The 13279-nt window shown below is 53.5% G+C and overlaps 2 protein-coding genes across 2 annotated transcripts; both read right to left on the bottom strand.

Annotated features, from left to right (window-relative positions):
• Positions 1-4315: 4315 nt before the first annotated feature.
• On the bottom strand, positions 4316-6644 carry BROUX77_001274 (uncharacterized protein; the record flags this gene model as incomplete). The annotated part of the gene is made up of 4 exons (XM_073745685.1): positions 4316-4405; positions 4519-5642; positions 5704-6128; positions 6208-6644. The coding sequence occupies 4 exons, from the start codon at positions 6642-6644 to the stop codon at positions 4316-4318; spliced, it is 2076 nt and encodes a 691-aa protein (XP_073609509.1).
• A 1774-nt stretch (positions 6645-8418) lies between these two features.
• On the bottom strand, positions 8419-11851 carry BROUX77_001273 (uncharacterized protein; the record flags this gene model as incomplete). Its single annotated transcript, XM_073745684.1, has 2 exons — positions 8419-9360; positions 9434-11851. 2 exons carry the CDS (start codon positions 11849-11851, stop codon positions 8419-8421), a joined length of 3360 nt encoding a protein of 1119 aa, XP_073609508.1.
• Positions 11852-13279: the final 1428 nt, after the last annotated feature.

Genomic DNA, 13279 nt, shown 5'->3' with positions numbered 1-13279 from the left:
GATAAGCTCAAACGCATGCTCTTTAGCCGTGGACTAGAAGGGCCCGCGTCGCTTCGTGAATTGAGGCACTAGGAGATGGAGAGAAACGAGGTGGCTTAGACTGTTCGTCCTTCTCCTCCTCGCCATGCTCCAGTGCACAGTGATATCACTGTCACCAGCGTCTTTTTTTCTTCTTCTTCTTCACATTCTTCTCCTTTGCTGTCCGGCGTGCTATCAGAGCATGGGCCTTGTGTCTGCCCCGCGGTCTGTGTGCATGGGACAGCGGCCATGTACAATAGTTTAGGATTTTCTTCTTTTCCTGCTTTTTTTTTTCTGTCCTCTTCCACCTTTGCTTATGCAGAGTTATAGGAATAGACAGGGCTGTCCAGGCATAGTTGCTTGTACAGACACGCAGCTGTGCATGGTTCGATGTGGCATGGTATTTGGCCTGGAGAGGATCGTGAGCTGCCTCATGTGACTATGCGCCTGCTGTACAAGACATGCGTGCCGGCTCCTAGAAGCCAGCCCACTCACTCACCATCCGTGCTTGTTGTGCCTGCAATGGCCTACATCCCCTTGTAAGTATTGTTCTCTACGGCAAGCCAGTCAGTCGCACTGTTATTAAACATGCAAAACCAACGGCAACTTACATATATTGTCATTGTATCACACAGCCCCTGAAGAGGCAAGACAAGCAAGCAAGCCCCTTCACAAACAAGCCACAGCTCGGTTCTTTGTTCTCAGAGCCTGCCAGATTGAAGCAATTATCTCTCTCCCTCCCCCTATGCCTCTTTGTCAGGGAGATAACAAGGGCGGGTGGACTGCAGTACGTAGATGCGGAGGCAGAGGAAGTGATATATCCAAAATGTATGGCCCATGCTGTGCGAGTCTAAGATTAGAGCAAGGCCGGGAAGTCAGACACCAGAGGCCGTTTCTTGCTTTTCATTTCTTTGCTGGTCCCATGGTTATAATGCCCGGCCGTTTTCTTTCCTTGGATGGTATATAGGGGACGGTATGAAATACCTGTAGTTATGGGCCTTTACCTTGGTCTCCTACCACCATCAATCGCGATTCCTCTTCTGGGCGCCCGCTTCTACCTCAGCTTGAAGAAGATGAAGTAAGAGTGACCTCATGCAAGTATGTGCTTGTAGTTAGTTATACCATACAGCTTAGCTTGAGTTTGATGAGACTGAATGTGACAGCCCTCACCGCCTCTGCCCGGCCTTACCTTCGTTTGCCGTCCCGTCTTCGTCGCCATCTTCATTCCCACTCTCTCGATGATCATGCAAGGAGGTATAGGCCCGTTCCGCATCTTGCTACTAACAGATTCAAGTTTCGAGGACATGCCAGGGGAAAGCATAGGACATCAGGTATTCTCTACAGTCCTTTGGGAGCAGAGCAGGCTAGATGCCAGCTCAAGGGAACAAACATGGTGTGATGTCAGTGAGAAGTCAGAGCGTGACGACGACAAGAGAAGACACGAACTACTATTCCACCCCCCGTTCTCTGGGAGACTATGCATATATCCTTCATGCTTGGGCACAAAGCTGATGTTCATGTTGCCTGTCCCACCGATTCGAAAAGACAGATCATGAAGAGAAAGAAACCCATCAGTAGTGAACGTTTCCATCCCTATCTGCAGCCCTCACAACCACCAGCATATAAACACTAACTGATACTTACCTGCAACTGACACAAACATACAAGGGGCGTGACCAAAAGGAGAAAGATATTTTCGGGCTGAGACGTCCCTCCACACATCTTACTCTACAATGGCCTCTCTTTTTTTTTTTTTTGCCCTTTGGCACACTTTGGTGTTTCTCTTTGTCTCTACATGTAACTACACACAGCAAAAGATGCACGCACCGTGCCTTGTGCCTTGAGGAACACCACAAGTCCTGTGTAACACCAAGAAGCGAGCATCTCAGCACTAACGGAGTAAGGATAACTGACTACCACTTGACCGAGATTGTCCATAGAGGTTGGTCGCGGCTGCTGAAGCATGATCCACGGACCAGCCAGGCTATGTCGGACGAGACTGGGGCTGTGATTGTCTGTTGTAGCAGGTGAGTGAGTGGGCGGATAGGCTCGACATCTGTGTCGGCAGGAGGAGATTACCTGGCCATCCTCCCGTTGTTTGCGTCCGTTTATGCTGATGAGGGCCCCCGGTCGTTGTCTAGGCAGGTAAGCCTTCCAACGCACATAGCACTTTGCTACCCACGACGAGGCAGCTAAGAGACTACAAGATACGCATCGCTGCTGGACCGAATGGTCTTTTCAGTCGGCGGCAGAGGCCCCCTGGGCGGGCTGGATGGCGCCCGCCCAACAGCGCAGCCTTGGCCGAGAGTCAGGCCGGCCAGCCGCGTTCTGGGCCGGGGAGCGGTCCTTTCTTGGGGAGGGATACGGGCCCATCGATTACGCGTGATACTGGGCTGGGCTGGTGCTCTTGCTGCTGTTTGCCGCTGTTTTGGCTGTTCTTGCGCACGTCCACACGGTCAGAAAACATTCATGCAGATGCGCAAGGACAGAGATTAAATAACATATAAACGAGGCCACATGACGATGCCGCTGCCGCAAGCCACATGCGCTGTGTTTTCTGGTGAGACAAAACGCACCCGCCCGATACTATAGCAATATACAAAAGCTATAGGGAAATTTCGTCATTTGTCGCCGGGCCTGGGTCTGGCCAGATCAAACACATGATACATATCAGCCAGAGGCCCCTGCTATAACCAACTATATCATCACACATATATATATAAACAACGCCTGGACTCCTGATCTGATCGGCCCAGCGCAGCTGAGAAGCAGCGAGAGCCAACGCGTCATGACAGCGTGTGAATTTGGAAGCAGTTGTGCGCAGTTAGCACCAACACACACGCCCAAAGAGACGTATGCTACGCCTATCCTGCCCTGTCCTGGAACCCACGGGACTCGCTCATTTCTCGCCGCAAGATGCAGACACATCATTTCTCTGAAGCGAGTCCCAGAACCACGTTCCTGGGCTACACGCTTGTCCTCCTCTGCTGCAATATCCCTGAGAGGGGGGGCAAGCTCTGGCCTGACGCGTCGAGGCGGACATGGCCCAAGTATGTAGTTATGTGTGTGCATACATGCATTCATACAAGCGCAGGCAATCATCGTAGCCGTAAGATTACTTCAGGACATGGGCCACCGCCTGCGCTGCAGCTTACAGCCGAACCATCCCTCCACCATCGACGGGGTGATACCGGCGGCACCTGAGCAGGCTATGCTCTATACCAGTCTCACTTCCAAGTTTGATTATGCGCCAAATTGCGCTTCTGCGTTCATCTTTCAGTATTTTTTTTTTGTGTTGACTGGACTGCTGGACGGACGGCCCTCCTTTCAAACGACCCGAAACTGCTCCCCCGCTCCTCTCTCCCCCCGGGCCTATTCGTGACGTGACCCTCAACCTTTTTCCCTCATGCTCCAACATGGTTCTATCAGACAGCCCATATCTACATCCAGTTACTCGCCCACTTGCAGTTATAAGTCGAGCCAGGCTTCTTGTGAACTAGGTTTGAGGCCAGAACATTCGGTAACGCCATATCCTGTAGTCCACGTGGGCCGTCCAACGGCGAACCTCACGGGGGCAGAGCCTTTCTTTATTTCTTTTTTCTTAGCCTATAAGCATCCAAAGCACGTCTATGTGGCTAGACACCCTCACTCACCCCCCGTAGCTTGTACATGTCCAATTCTACCCGCAGTCTTCCAGAGGTGGTGTCCCCCACACTTGCCACCCGGGCCCTCTTCATCTACCCACGATATCTCGAACCCCGAGATCCACCCGAAGCCCCCACTCCCAAAGCAAAGCATCCCGGCCCTTTGCTTGGTAATGGCGCACATGTGACACGCAGACACAGCGAGACTTGTGTGCGGACTCTGCGGAGGAGGCGAGAGGTGGAATGTATAGCCCTCGTATTGATTACATCACTTCACCGCCGCTGAGCCTGCATCAGCGTCCAGGCACTTTACACGGCGTCTATCACAACCGAAGCCCTCCACACCTCTCGTCTCGCATGCCACATGATTCTAGCTCCGGCGAATCAGGCATACACACCATCACATCACGGCATATTAGTGACGGCTGACTACTCGCTGTCCAAGAAATCATATTGATGAAAAACAGGCATGGAAAATTTGTTCTTGGAAACACAAGCGACACTGAATGGAATGGATAAACAACAGCATCAGTGATGGACATTTCACAAACAAGAGAACCGCAGAACAAAAGACCAAAAAAAAATTAGACAAAAAGAAACCTTCCCCCAAGACAACAGGACCTCCCAGACCTCACTATTTCTCCCTAAGCGCCTTACAGCTTCTTGAAGCACTCGGCAATCTCCTTTGCGTATTTCTCCTTGATCACGCGGCGGTTGACCTTTTGCGTAGCAGTAACCAAGCCCTAGAAAAAAAAAGAAAAAAAGTTAGTCTAACAGCTTTCTTTAAAAAGATTACCACGCCGTAATCCAAACCGCCGGTTAACAGAGGGAAATTTAAAAGATAAAAAAAACTTACATTCACAGGAGTCCACTCCTCGTCGCAAATCACCACACCGGCCATGAGCTCAAGGCTGCTCAGGCCCGTGTTGCGGCCAATGGCCGTCAGGTCCTTGAGCACGGCAGCCTGCATCTTGGAATTGGAGTAGATGTGCTCGTCGGTGATGCCCAGCTCCTTGGCCTTGGCCTTCATGTTGATCTCGTTGGGCATAATGACGGCAATGGCACGGCTGTGCTCGCTGTCGCCTTGCACCATGATGTTGGCAACCAGCTGACTGCCGCGGTAGATGGACTCCAGCTTCTCGAGAGCAATGTACTCGCCGCCAGCCAGCTTGACCAGATTCTTGACACGGTCAATGACCTTCATGTGGCCAACTGAGTCGAACTCACCAATGTCGCCCGTCTTGAACCAGCCGTCGGGTGTAATTACCTTAGCAGTCTCTTCGGGATTGTGGTAGTACTCCTTGATGACCGAGTATCCGCGGATATAAATCTCGCCCTGGGGAGGAGACTTGTTGGTGAAATAGCCCAGCTCAGGAATGGACACCAGCTTAGCTTCAACCGAGGCAGGGATGGGACCGATGGCAGTGGGCGTGTACTGGAGGGGAGAACCTAGCGATCCAATGGCAGCGGTCTCGGTCAGACCATAGCCAGCCATCATGGGCGCGAGCACCATGGACAGGAAATGCTTGGTACTGTCGCTGATGCCACTGGCGCCGTTGACAATAAACCGAAGACGCCCACCAGTCAGCTGGCGCACCTTGCTGAACACGACAGAGTCCAGCAAACTGGCACCCGGCAGGCTGTGGTTGGTCATCCAGGTCTTGTAGTTGATAGCACCCCAGAAAAGGGAGCGGATGAGCGGGCTAGACTGCTCCACCTTGGACGTGACACCCTTGCGGATGGTCTCCCAAATCTGCGGAACACCGACCAAGATGGTAGGCGAGAACTCGCGCATGTCGCCAGCGCAGTTGCGCGTCATGGTGTCAGACAGGGTACGGGGGCTTCCGTAGCCCATGGTAGCACCAATGGAGATGACGAGATTTTCTAGGACGAGCTCGAAGATGTGGGCGAGAGGGAGGTAAGCGAGAATGGTATCGTTGGAGGTAACAGCGCCCTCTATGCACGAGTAAAGACCAGCAACTAAAGAGATGTGTTAGTAGGTTGGGAGAGAAAAGAAAAACCAGGAGCGACGGGAACCTACCAGAGGCACAAGCAGCCTCGTGCGTAATGGGCACGCCCTTGGGAACACCAGTAGAACCGGAAGTGTACATCAAGCAGAATATATCTTCGGGCTTAGGGCGGACAATATCCACGGGATTCTCCTCGCCAAGCTTGCGAAGCTCTTCGAAGCCCAAGACATTGATGTTGGGGTGTGAAGCCTTGAAACTTTCAACCTCCTCACCAGTAGCAAACACGCAGTTATCGTTGTAGATGACAGTCTTGATGGAGGTAGCCTTTTCCAAAGCACCACTGGCGACCTTTAGCAGGTGAGGATCGACATACATGATCTCTGGCGCTGACTGGACAAGTGTGTGCTCGACGCCGCTCGAGCCGAGGGAGTCGTAGGCGGTGACAATGGCTATAGACTGCGACGCAGAAGCATGGGCAAGGGTGAGCCAGTTGGCACTAGAAGCAGGGCATCATCATGTCAGTATTTGCGGGTGTCCTGGTAGAGATAACTGGGCCATCAAGGCTACCAACGTACCTGGTAGCAGCGAACAGGTGAACTTTATCTCCGGGGTTCGCTCCGAGTTTGCGCAGACCGGCACCGACCTGACCGTACCGCTTCTGGTGGTCTGCGTAGGTAATGTAGTTGTAAGGGGACAGCTCAAAGTATTGCCACTCCTTGTCAACCTGAGTGACCTCGCCATCAACAACCTTGGGAACCTTTTTGACCTCCTTGTGCATCTTGACCAGCTTGCGCTGGCCAGTCATGGTGTTGTTGGCAAACAGCTTTGCGCTACGCTCAACCAGATCCAAGATGGTGAAGACACCCTCGGCGGGAGATCGTAGGAGGCCGTCTTTGGCCTTGGGGTGACGGCGGGGAAGTGTCTCGCCCTCAACGGCAGGGCCGGGAACTTCAATGGTGTAGGGCGGCTTGCCGATCTGCTTGAGCGGTGCTATTCCGGTGGTGAACGACATGGTGGAGCGGGGAGGGCGTGGGCGGCGGCCGAGACACGGAAATGTGGCGGGAAGAAGAGCGGGGGAGAGTTGAAGCAACGGAGCTTCTGGATGGTTGGGGGGGTTTATAGAGACGGGTGGCAGGGCCGGAAGCGGTGCACGAGTTCGGGACCGGGTGGCAACTGCAATTCAATTTGGAGTGGCAGTCTACAGGGGCGCTGTGCAGGTGGAAATCGAGATCAGGCGAAGAGGCGAGAATGGAGATGGAGGACACTCGACGAGTTTGTAGGAGAAGTGAGAAAGGCGCCGATGAAGAATCTTGCAAGAAGAAAGTGTGCGGCCAGGTAATGACGACGCGCCTGAAGGGGAGTCGCAGAGCATAAGGCAACAAAGGCAGGAAGCAAAAGGCAGGAAGCAGCAGGCAGGGGTTGGCCGTTTGCTCCTGCCAGAGTTCCTTTGCTCCCCTTCCTGAAAGTGGAGTGGTGCACCCAGGGCGAAGCTCTTTGTGGGGCCCTGGTCTTTTTTGGAGCTTTGCTGGTTTATGTTGCACTTGTACTGTTCTAAAACGCCCTTTCTCGTGCTAGCTTATCCTTGGCTCTCTCCAATAAGCGACGACGTTGAGCTTCACACAGGCTACCCTTGGTTACAGGAGGGAGGAGGAAAAAAATGTTGGGGCAAAAGATGAATGTCAGCATTGAACAGGGGGTCTGGGTCTGGGTCTGGGTCTGGTATGATATGATAGGCTAGGGTAAGCTAGGCTATGCTGGGCTGGGCTGGCTCCGGCAGTTGGTGAACGAGCTGCAGGCCAGCTGTGCACACATTGGCATTGCATAATTGTGAAAGTCGGCGAGCGTTTTTGGATGTTGTCTTCTGTCTTTTGACTTTTGACACCGATAGAGACAAAGATGTAGGTGTCCAATTTGCAAATGATGTGCCACAGGAGAGAAGTTAGATTTGTGTCACCAGCAGTCGTTGGCAAGCTCTCAGCTACGGTGCTTGGCCAAGTCCAGCCTGCCCGCCTGCCTGTACGACGGACCGGAAATACTCCGTCTCACAACCGTCGTCTCACGAACATCGCCGCTGTCTGGCCTGTAGCTTCGCCCGCCTTATTAAATGAGGACTTGTGGTTTGGTTTGCTGTGCGTACTTCGCCTGTTCTCCAAACGCCCAGGGCCTTCATTTCACTGACCCCACTTTGTCAAGGGCCCCAGTTGTTTTCGGTTGGAGTAAAATTGCTGGGCTTGTTTGCCCGGCCATCTTGTAACCCTAAAGGGCAATATTCTAATGTCTAGGTTCACGTATTTTGGGGGTTTGTGGTCGGCCAACAACGAGATCCCAACATATTCTCATCAAAGAGCATCTGAATTGCGCCTCAGTCGCTCGTCTATTCGAGGCAGCCTTCGAACTACAATTCCCATCGCCACGTGCCGAATGTGCTATGCAACCAACTCATAGACACAGCCGCAGAGTGGAAGATAAACAGGCCACATACCGACTTTAGCTTTCCACTGTAAACATATCCAGCAACATCAGATAGAAAGCCTCATCCAATACATGCAGCAACCTTAATATGAGGGGCATAGACAAACCCACCACATAACCCTTGGACATCCTACTTGCAAAAAGAGCACAGCAGCCGAAGCGTTATATTTAATCATCATACAGCATAAACAGAACAAAAGCGAACATGGGCATCATGAACATATATGGAAAAGACGGGGTACAGAGAGATATCAAAAAAAGACCATCACTAAACATGCCGCAACGCCATACCCAACAGCAAAGACACCGCCAGGCTAGTTAATGGAAAAGAAATCAAAGTTCTTGCGCCTGAAAAACACCACGTACGGCACCGCGTTGGCCCCGCTCTTGAAGACCTCGCTCGCCTGATCGGCACTGGTGCCCGAGCCAATCGTCATGGTCGTGACAACCGAGTCGTTGCACTTGTACCAGGCATACGGCGACCGGTCGTTCGTCTTGCGCACATAGGCGTAATAGTGCCCGCTATTTGCGACCGAAGCGCCGCGGTGCACAATCACACCGTAGCACTCGTACTGCGCCGGTATGGCAAAGCCGGGGTCGGCAGATGCGGTACCAGTGCCCGCACCAGTGCCTGCACCGGCGCGCTGTGCCGCTGGAAGGCAGAAGCGCGACACGTCAAAGTTGTTGAAATCCCACGTGATCTTGTTGCAGAGCTTGACCGACGTCGAACCGACGGCCTCGCCGCGCGGCAGTACAACGGCTAGAAGCGGAGGCAGTCTGGCAAGTTCACTCCAGCGCTCACATCCAGACTTGTTGCATTTTTCGCACCGCCGATCGGGAATGTGCATGCGCGAAAAATATGACTGCATGGTATCAAGAAGGGTTTCGTCTTGCACTTTAGTGTCTGGACCACATGACTGTGTCAGGTACAGCGGGAAGAAGACGCTGGCTGAGCGTTCGACGCGCTTGCAGTGATCACACTGCGTGTATTCAACAGTCACACCGCGGAAGTACTTGTCAGCAATAGACTGGCTTTTGCTGCAGTATGTGTTCCAAAAGTTCATGGCACCCAATAGTGATGGCTCATTCTCACGAATGGGTGCACTGATGTAGTCGCTGTTGAGGTTTCGAAACCGGTCTGTCTCGTCATGAAGTTGGTCGGTAAGGAAGACAGCAAACTCGGTGACATCTTGCTGGCTAGAGTTACCAAAGACTTGCTCAAAGCCAGCCTTTTGACAGATGTACTTGGAGTAGTCCTGTAATATGGTAGACATGTTAGCATTCTGTAATCCTTGGGAATCCCCGTGTATGAAATCTGATGCCACTTACTAGCAATGTTTGAGCCGTGATAGACTTGAAGTTTCCCGAATGCATCCACATGAACAGGTTCGACATCATCTTGATCATCAACCGCGGCGGCGGCGTCTTCTCAATGGGCTTTTGTGTAATCGGCCAAGCATTCTCTGTTCTGTTGAAAAGCAAAATCTCTTGTGAGAATCCAGGCGACGCCCGCAGAACCTGTAGTATAGAGTTGGCATAGCACCAATTGGATGGGTTGTTAAGCCCAGTGTAGTGAGGTCCTGTAACTTCCAGAGCGCTGTCGGAAAGAGAAAGCGACGACTGACGGCCAGACGACCGGCTGTTTGCATTAGAATCGTCATTGTCGTTCTTTTGACTGAGGCCCGTGAGATCAGGCCGAGGAAGAGCCGGGGGTGGTCTTTGGGGAGGTGGAATGAACATGGGAGACTCCTGGGACTGTGCTGCAACATATCTTCTCGGTGTTGGTGGCACTGGGGGTTGACGAGCTGGAGGAGAGCTCGAAGTCATGGACTCTTCTTGGTCCGGAAGAACTTCAGGGAAGCGGCGAAGGAATTCGTCCCGACTGCGCACAAACGTAGGAGAAGTGGCTGTTTCTTCCTCGGCTTGCATGGTCTCCTCCCATTTCTGGACATCCTCTGACTTAAGAGGGTTGACAATGTAGCGCACGCTTTTGCGACGCCGATTCAGAAGGGAGTCTTCGGTGTTGCCATCGCTCAGAAAGTTAGGATTAGGCTTCCGTCGCTCTGCTTTGCTAGTCGAGGACTCTTGTAATGAAAATGGACCCGCATGATCAATCCAGGCATCTATTCCACCTGATAAAAGACGCGGCGGGTTCTTGAGCTCCTTTTCGCAGTTGAGATCAACAAGTGCACGATGCAGAGACTGTAGGGCCTTGAGGGTCGGATCGGCAGCCGAACTTTGTGGGATGGAGAGTGTGCTTTGGTCGTAGTAGACAACGAGATCAAACTCGTGACGTTTTTCAAAATGTTTTTCTTCCAGGGTTGGGCTCACGACCAAGCTTTCTTCGATTTGCGCAGCTGATAGGTCGTCGCGGAGAAGGACATCAGGCTCAATACATATAGTTGCCCGGGACATGAGGTGACCAGAGTCAAAGTCTTCTCGTGAACGGACATCGATGATCATGACTTGGATACCAGTTTTCATGACGTTGGATAGCTGTGAGGCGACGATCAAGTTTCCAGGCGGAAGAGAAAGAGGCGCCGACTGCTTGGGAGGGAGATGAGAGTTGTTGAGTCGCGATGACAGTGCCGAGTTTGCGGTATTGGCGGCGGGTTGTGTTCTGGTAGCTGTTGTTGGTTGTGAGTAGACAGCCGGTGACGTCACCAGAGAGGAATAGAGTGGAGGATTTGGCACTGAAGCGCTGGCCGGCGAGTAGGAGCCATTATTTGACGACATTGACCCCGTGCGCGTAAAAAGACCCCGCGGTGTGCTCGAGGGTAGCTGTGCTGCTTCGGAAGACACTGTGCCTCGCGCTGGGCTGTAGATGGCGTCTGGAAGCTTTGGGAGTTGCGGTAGCTGGGTGTTGGCGGTGATTTTGGGGCGGTTATTGGGCATGTTTCTGGGGCCCTGGGGCTTGTGTGGGGCACTTTGCGCCGGGGAAATGTTGCGAAGCCGAGAAAAGCGGTCGCTCAAGTCGTCGGCCAGCGGTTCTGGGCTGTTGATGGACTTTCCAGCGAGGTTCTGGGGCTTTGGGCGGACTACTGGTGGCTGTTTCCAGGTGGGAGACTCTTCTGACTGTGAGAGAGGAGAGGGATGTGTCACCGAGTTTGGCGTTGAGTGTTCGCGGCGGTGGGTGGGCTTGGCCTGTGTAGCGAGATAGCGCCTGGGATGGCCGTTTAACTGGTCGCTGGGGGGCGGCCCTCTGAGATGTGTGGGGACAATGCCGGATCGGTCGTTGTCGGCCATGATCATGAGCTTGATTTGCTCAAAGCTCTCGTAGTTTTTGTTGACGTCAGTTTGAAGTCGGGCATAGGCGGTTTTGAGCTCTTTGCGATCAACCATCGTAGCAGCCTCGCGGTGGACGGGAATGACCTTGGCCGAGATGATGAAGGCCTTGAGATAGCTCTCAAAGGCGAGGTCGATCTGCTTGGAGATGTCACGATAGGAAGCAGCTTCGTGGATCAAGCGGTTGCCCTCGTCAATTACACGACCAAGAGGCATAGACGGGTCGATATCGGGGCTGGTGAGCTTGAGGTCGTCGAGATGGCGGAGCGGTCGGGGGAGCGAGGGAGTGGGGGCCGGTCTTCCATTGGCGGCAGAGGCATTTGAGCCGTTGGTTCGGGGAGTCGATAGTGCCCGAGTGTCGAGCGAGTAGCCGTGGCTGTGGCTGTGGCTGTGGCCATGGCCCGGGCTGGCTTTGGGCGTCGGCACCATGGGCGGCGGTGAGGTGTATGCGGTAGGGCTCATGCTGGAGACAAACAATGATGAAGGCGATGAAGGATGATGATGACGATAGTTGGAAGCGTGGTGCAAGCAAAGCGCCTAGGGCATGTTGATTTGGGGCGAAGTGAGGGACAAGCACAAGGCGCAGAATCCGACCAGGCCAACGCGCGGGTGACTTGCACGCCGGACGGATTTCGAGGGGGAAGTTTGGCTTTCGCGGTTGCTGGGGAGGCGGACTCCGGACGCCTTGTTTTGGTGGTTGGTACGGACCCGATGGAACGGGTTAGCCGCGGTGGAGGGCGTCCTTGTGCACGTAGTCGTTAATGAGGCGCTGGTGTGGTGGCGGGAGTACCAGTTGGCTGTGGTTGTGCTTTAGTTGGTTGTAGCTGTAGTTACTTGTACAAATATACATGTATGCACAGCCTTCAAGCACAAAGAAAAGAGTTGGCAGATGACGATGATTGTACTCCGAACGGGCAAAAGGGAGCGGCAAAGGAAGGGAGAGGGAGAGGGAGAGGGAGAGGGGAGAGACGCCATGTGCTGGTTCTGCGGTGATCAACGCCGCCCTGGAGCGTTGTGCTTCTCTCGGCTCGGGGCTTCTGACTGGGCGAGGGGCTGCTCAGGACTCTGGACAGCCTGTGTGATTTCAGGTAGTACACGCTGCAGATAGGGCATCGTATAGGGCATGGGGCGCTGACGACAACTCACCCTTGGTTTTGGACAAGCCAAAGCGGGGGGCAAACACAGGCCATCTGGTGGCCCGTTGCCTGGGCGTGATGTGATGGATGTCTTGGTGCTGTGGTGCTGTAAGTTGCCGCCAGCTGCAGCTTTAGGGGGGCCGCCACGCTGAAACCCACTGAAGCAGTCTCTGAAACCCGGCCAGCCCTGCCCAGCTCGACGTGTCTGTTTCACAAGAGGCTCTCCTCTGATTTGTTCACGGCTCGGCTCTTGGTGCTGTTTTTGCCGTGATCGCGGTCTTGTCATCGGCAGATGCATCTAACTGGTCTAATTATAAGCATGGCGTCTCCTGCGTGTCCCATGTGGCTATTTTGAGGCCCTGTGATGCCCTGTGATGTACTTGTGCTACAGGTCTCGTCGTCTTGAGGCTTTTAGGCTGCCTTGCCCAACTCCACAATTCAATTGCCAAAGACCAACAACCCCGGCTTCTCTGCCCAGTGGCCTTGGCCTGCTCACGTCAACCAAGTTCCATGCATATCAAATCATCCACACTATCCAAACCCTCCCTCCATCGTGCCTCTTCGCCATCATCGCCGTTGCCATCTTTGCCCGAAACGTTGGTCGGGCTTTCCTCTCTCCTTCCAGCCAACCTCTTTCTGCTGACTAACTTGGCCGTCTCCTGCATTTCCTCGCTCTCCTGTCGCTATTTTGCTGCCTTCCACGGCCGCGCTGCCGCTATCTACCTGCTTGCTGCATCGTCAGCGATTCTTTAGC

This window comes from Berkeleyomyces rouxiae (genome assembly GCF_048999995.1).
Source record: "Berkeleyomyces rouxiae strain 22BRR77 chromosome Unknown BrBRR77_ptg000001l, whole genome shotgun sequence".
NCBI classification, from domain to species: domain Eukaryota; kingdom Fungi; phylum Ascomycota; class Sordariomycetes; order Microascales; family Ceratocystidaceae; genus Berkeleyomyces; species Berkeleyomyces rouxiae.
The sequence above is the reverse complement of the archived record's forward strand: the minus strand, read 5'-3'. Positions and strand labels throughout refer to the sequence as shown.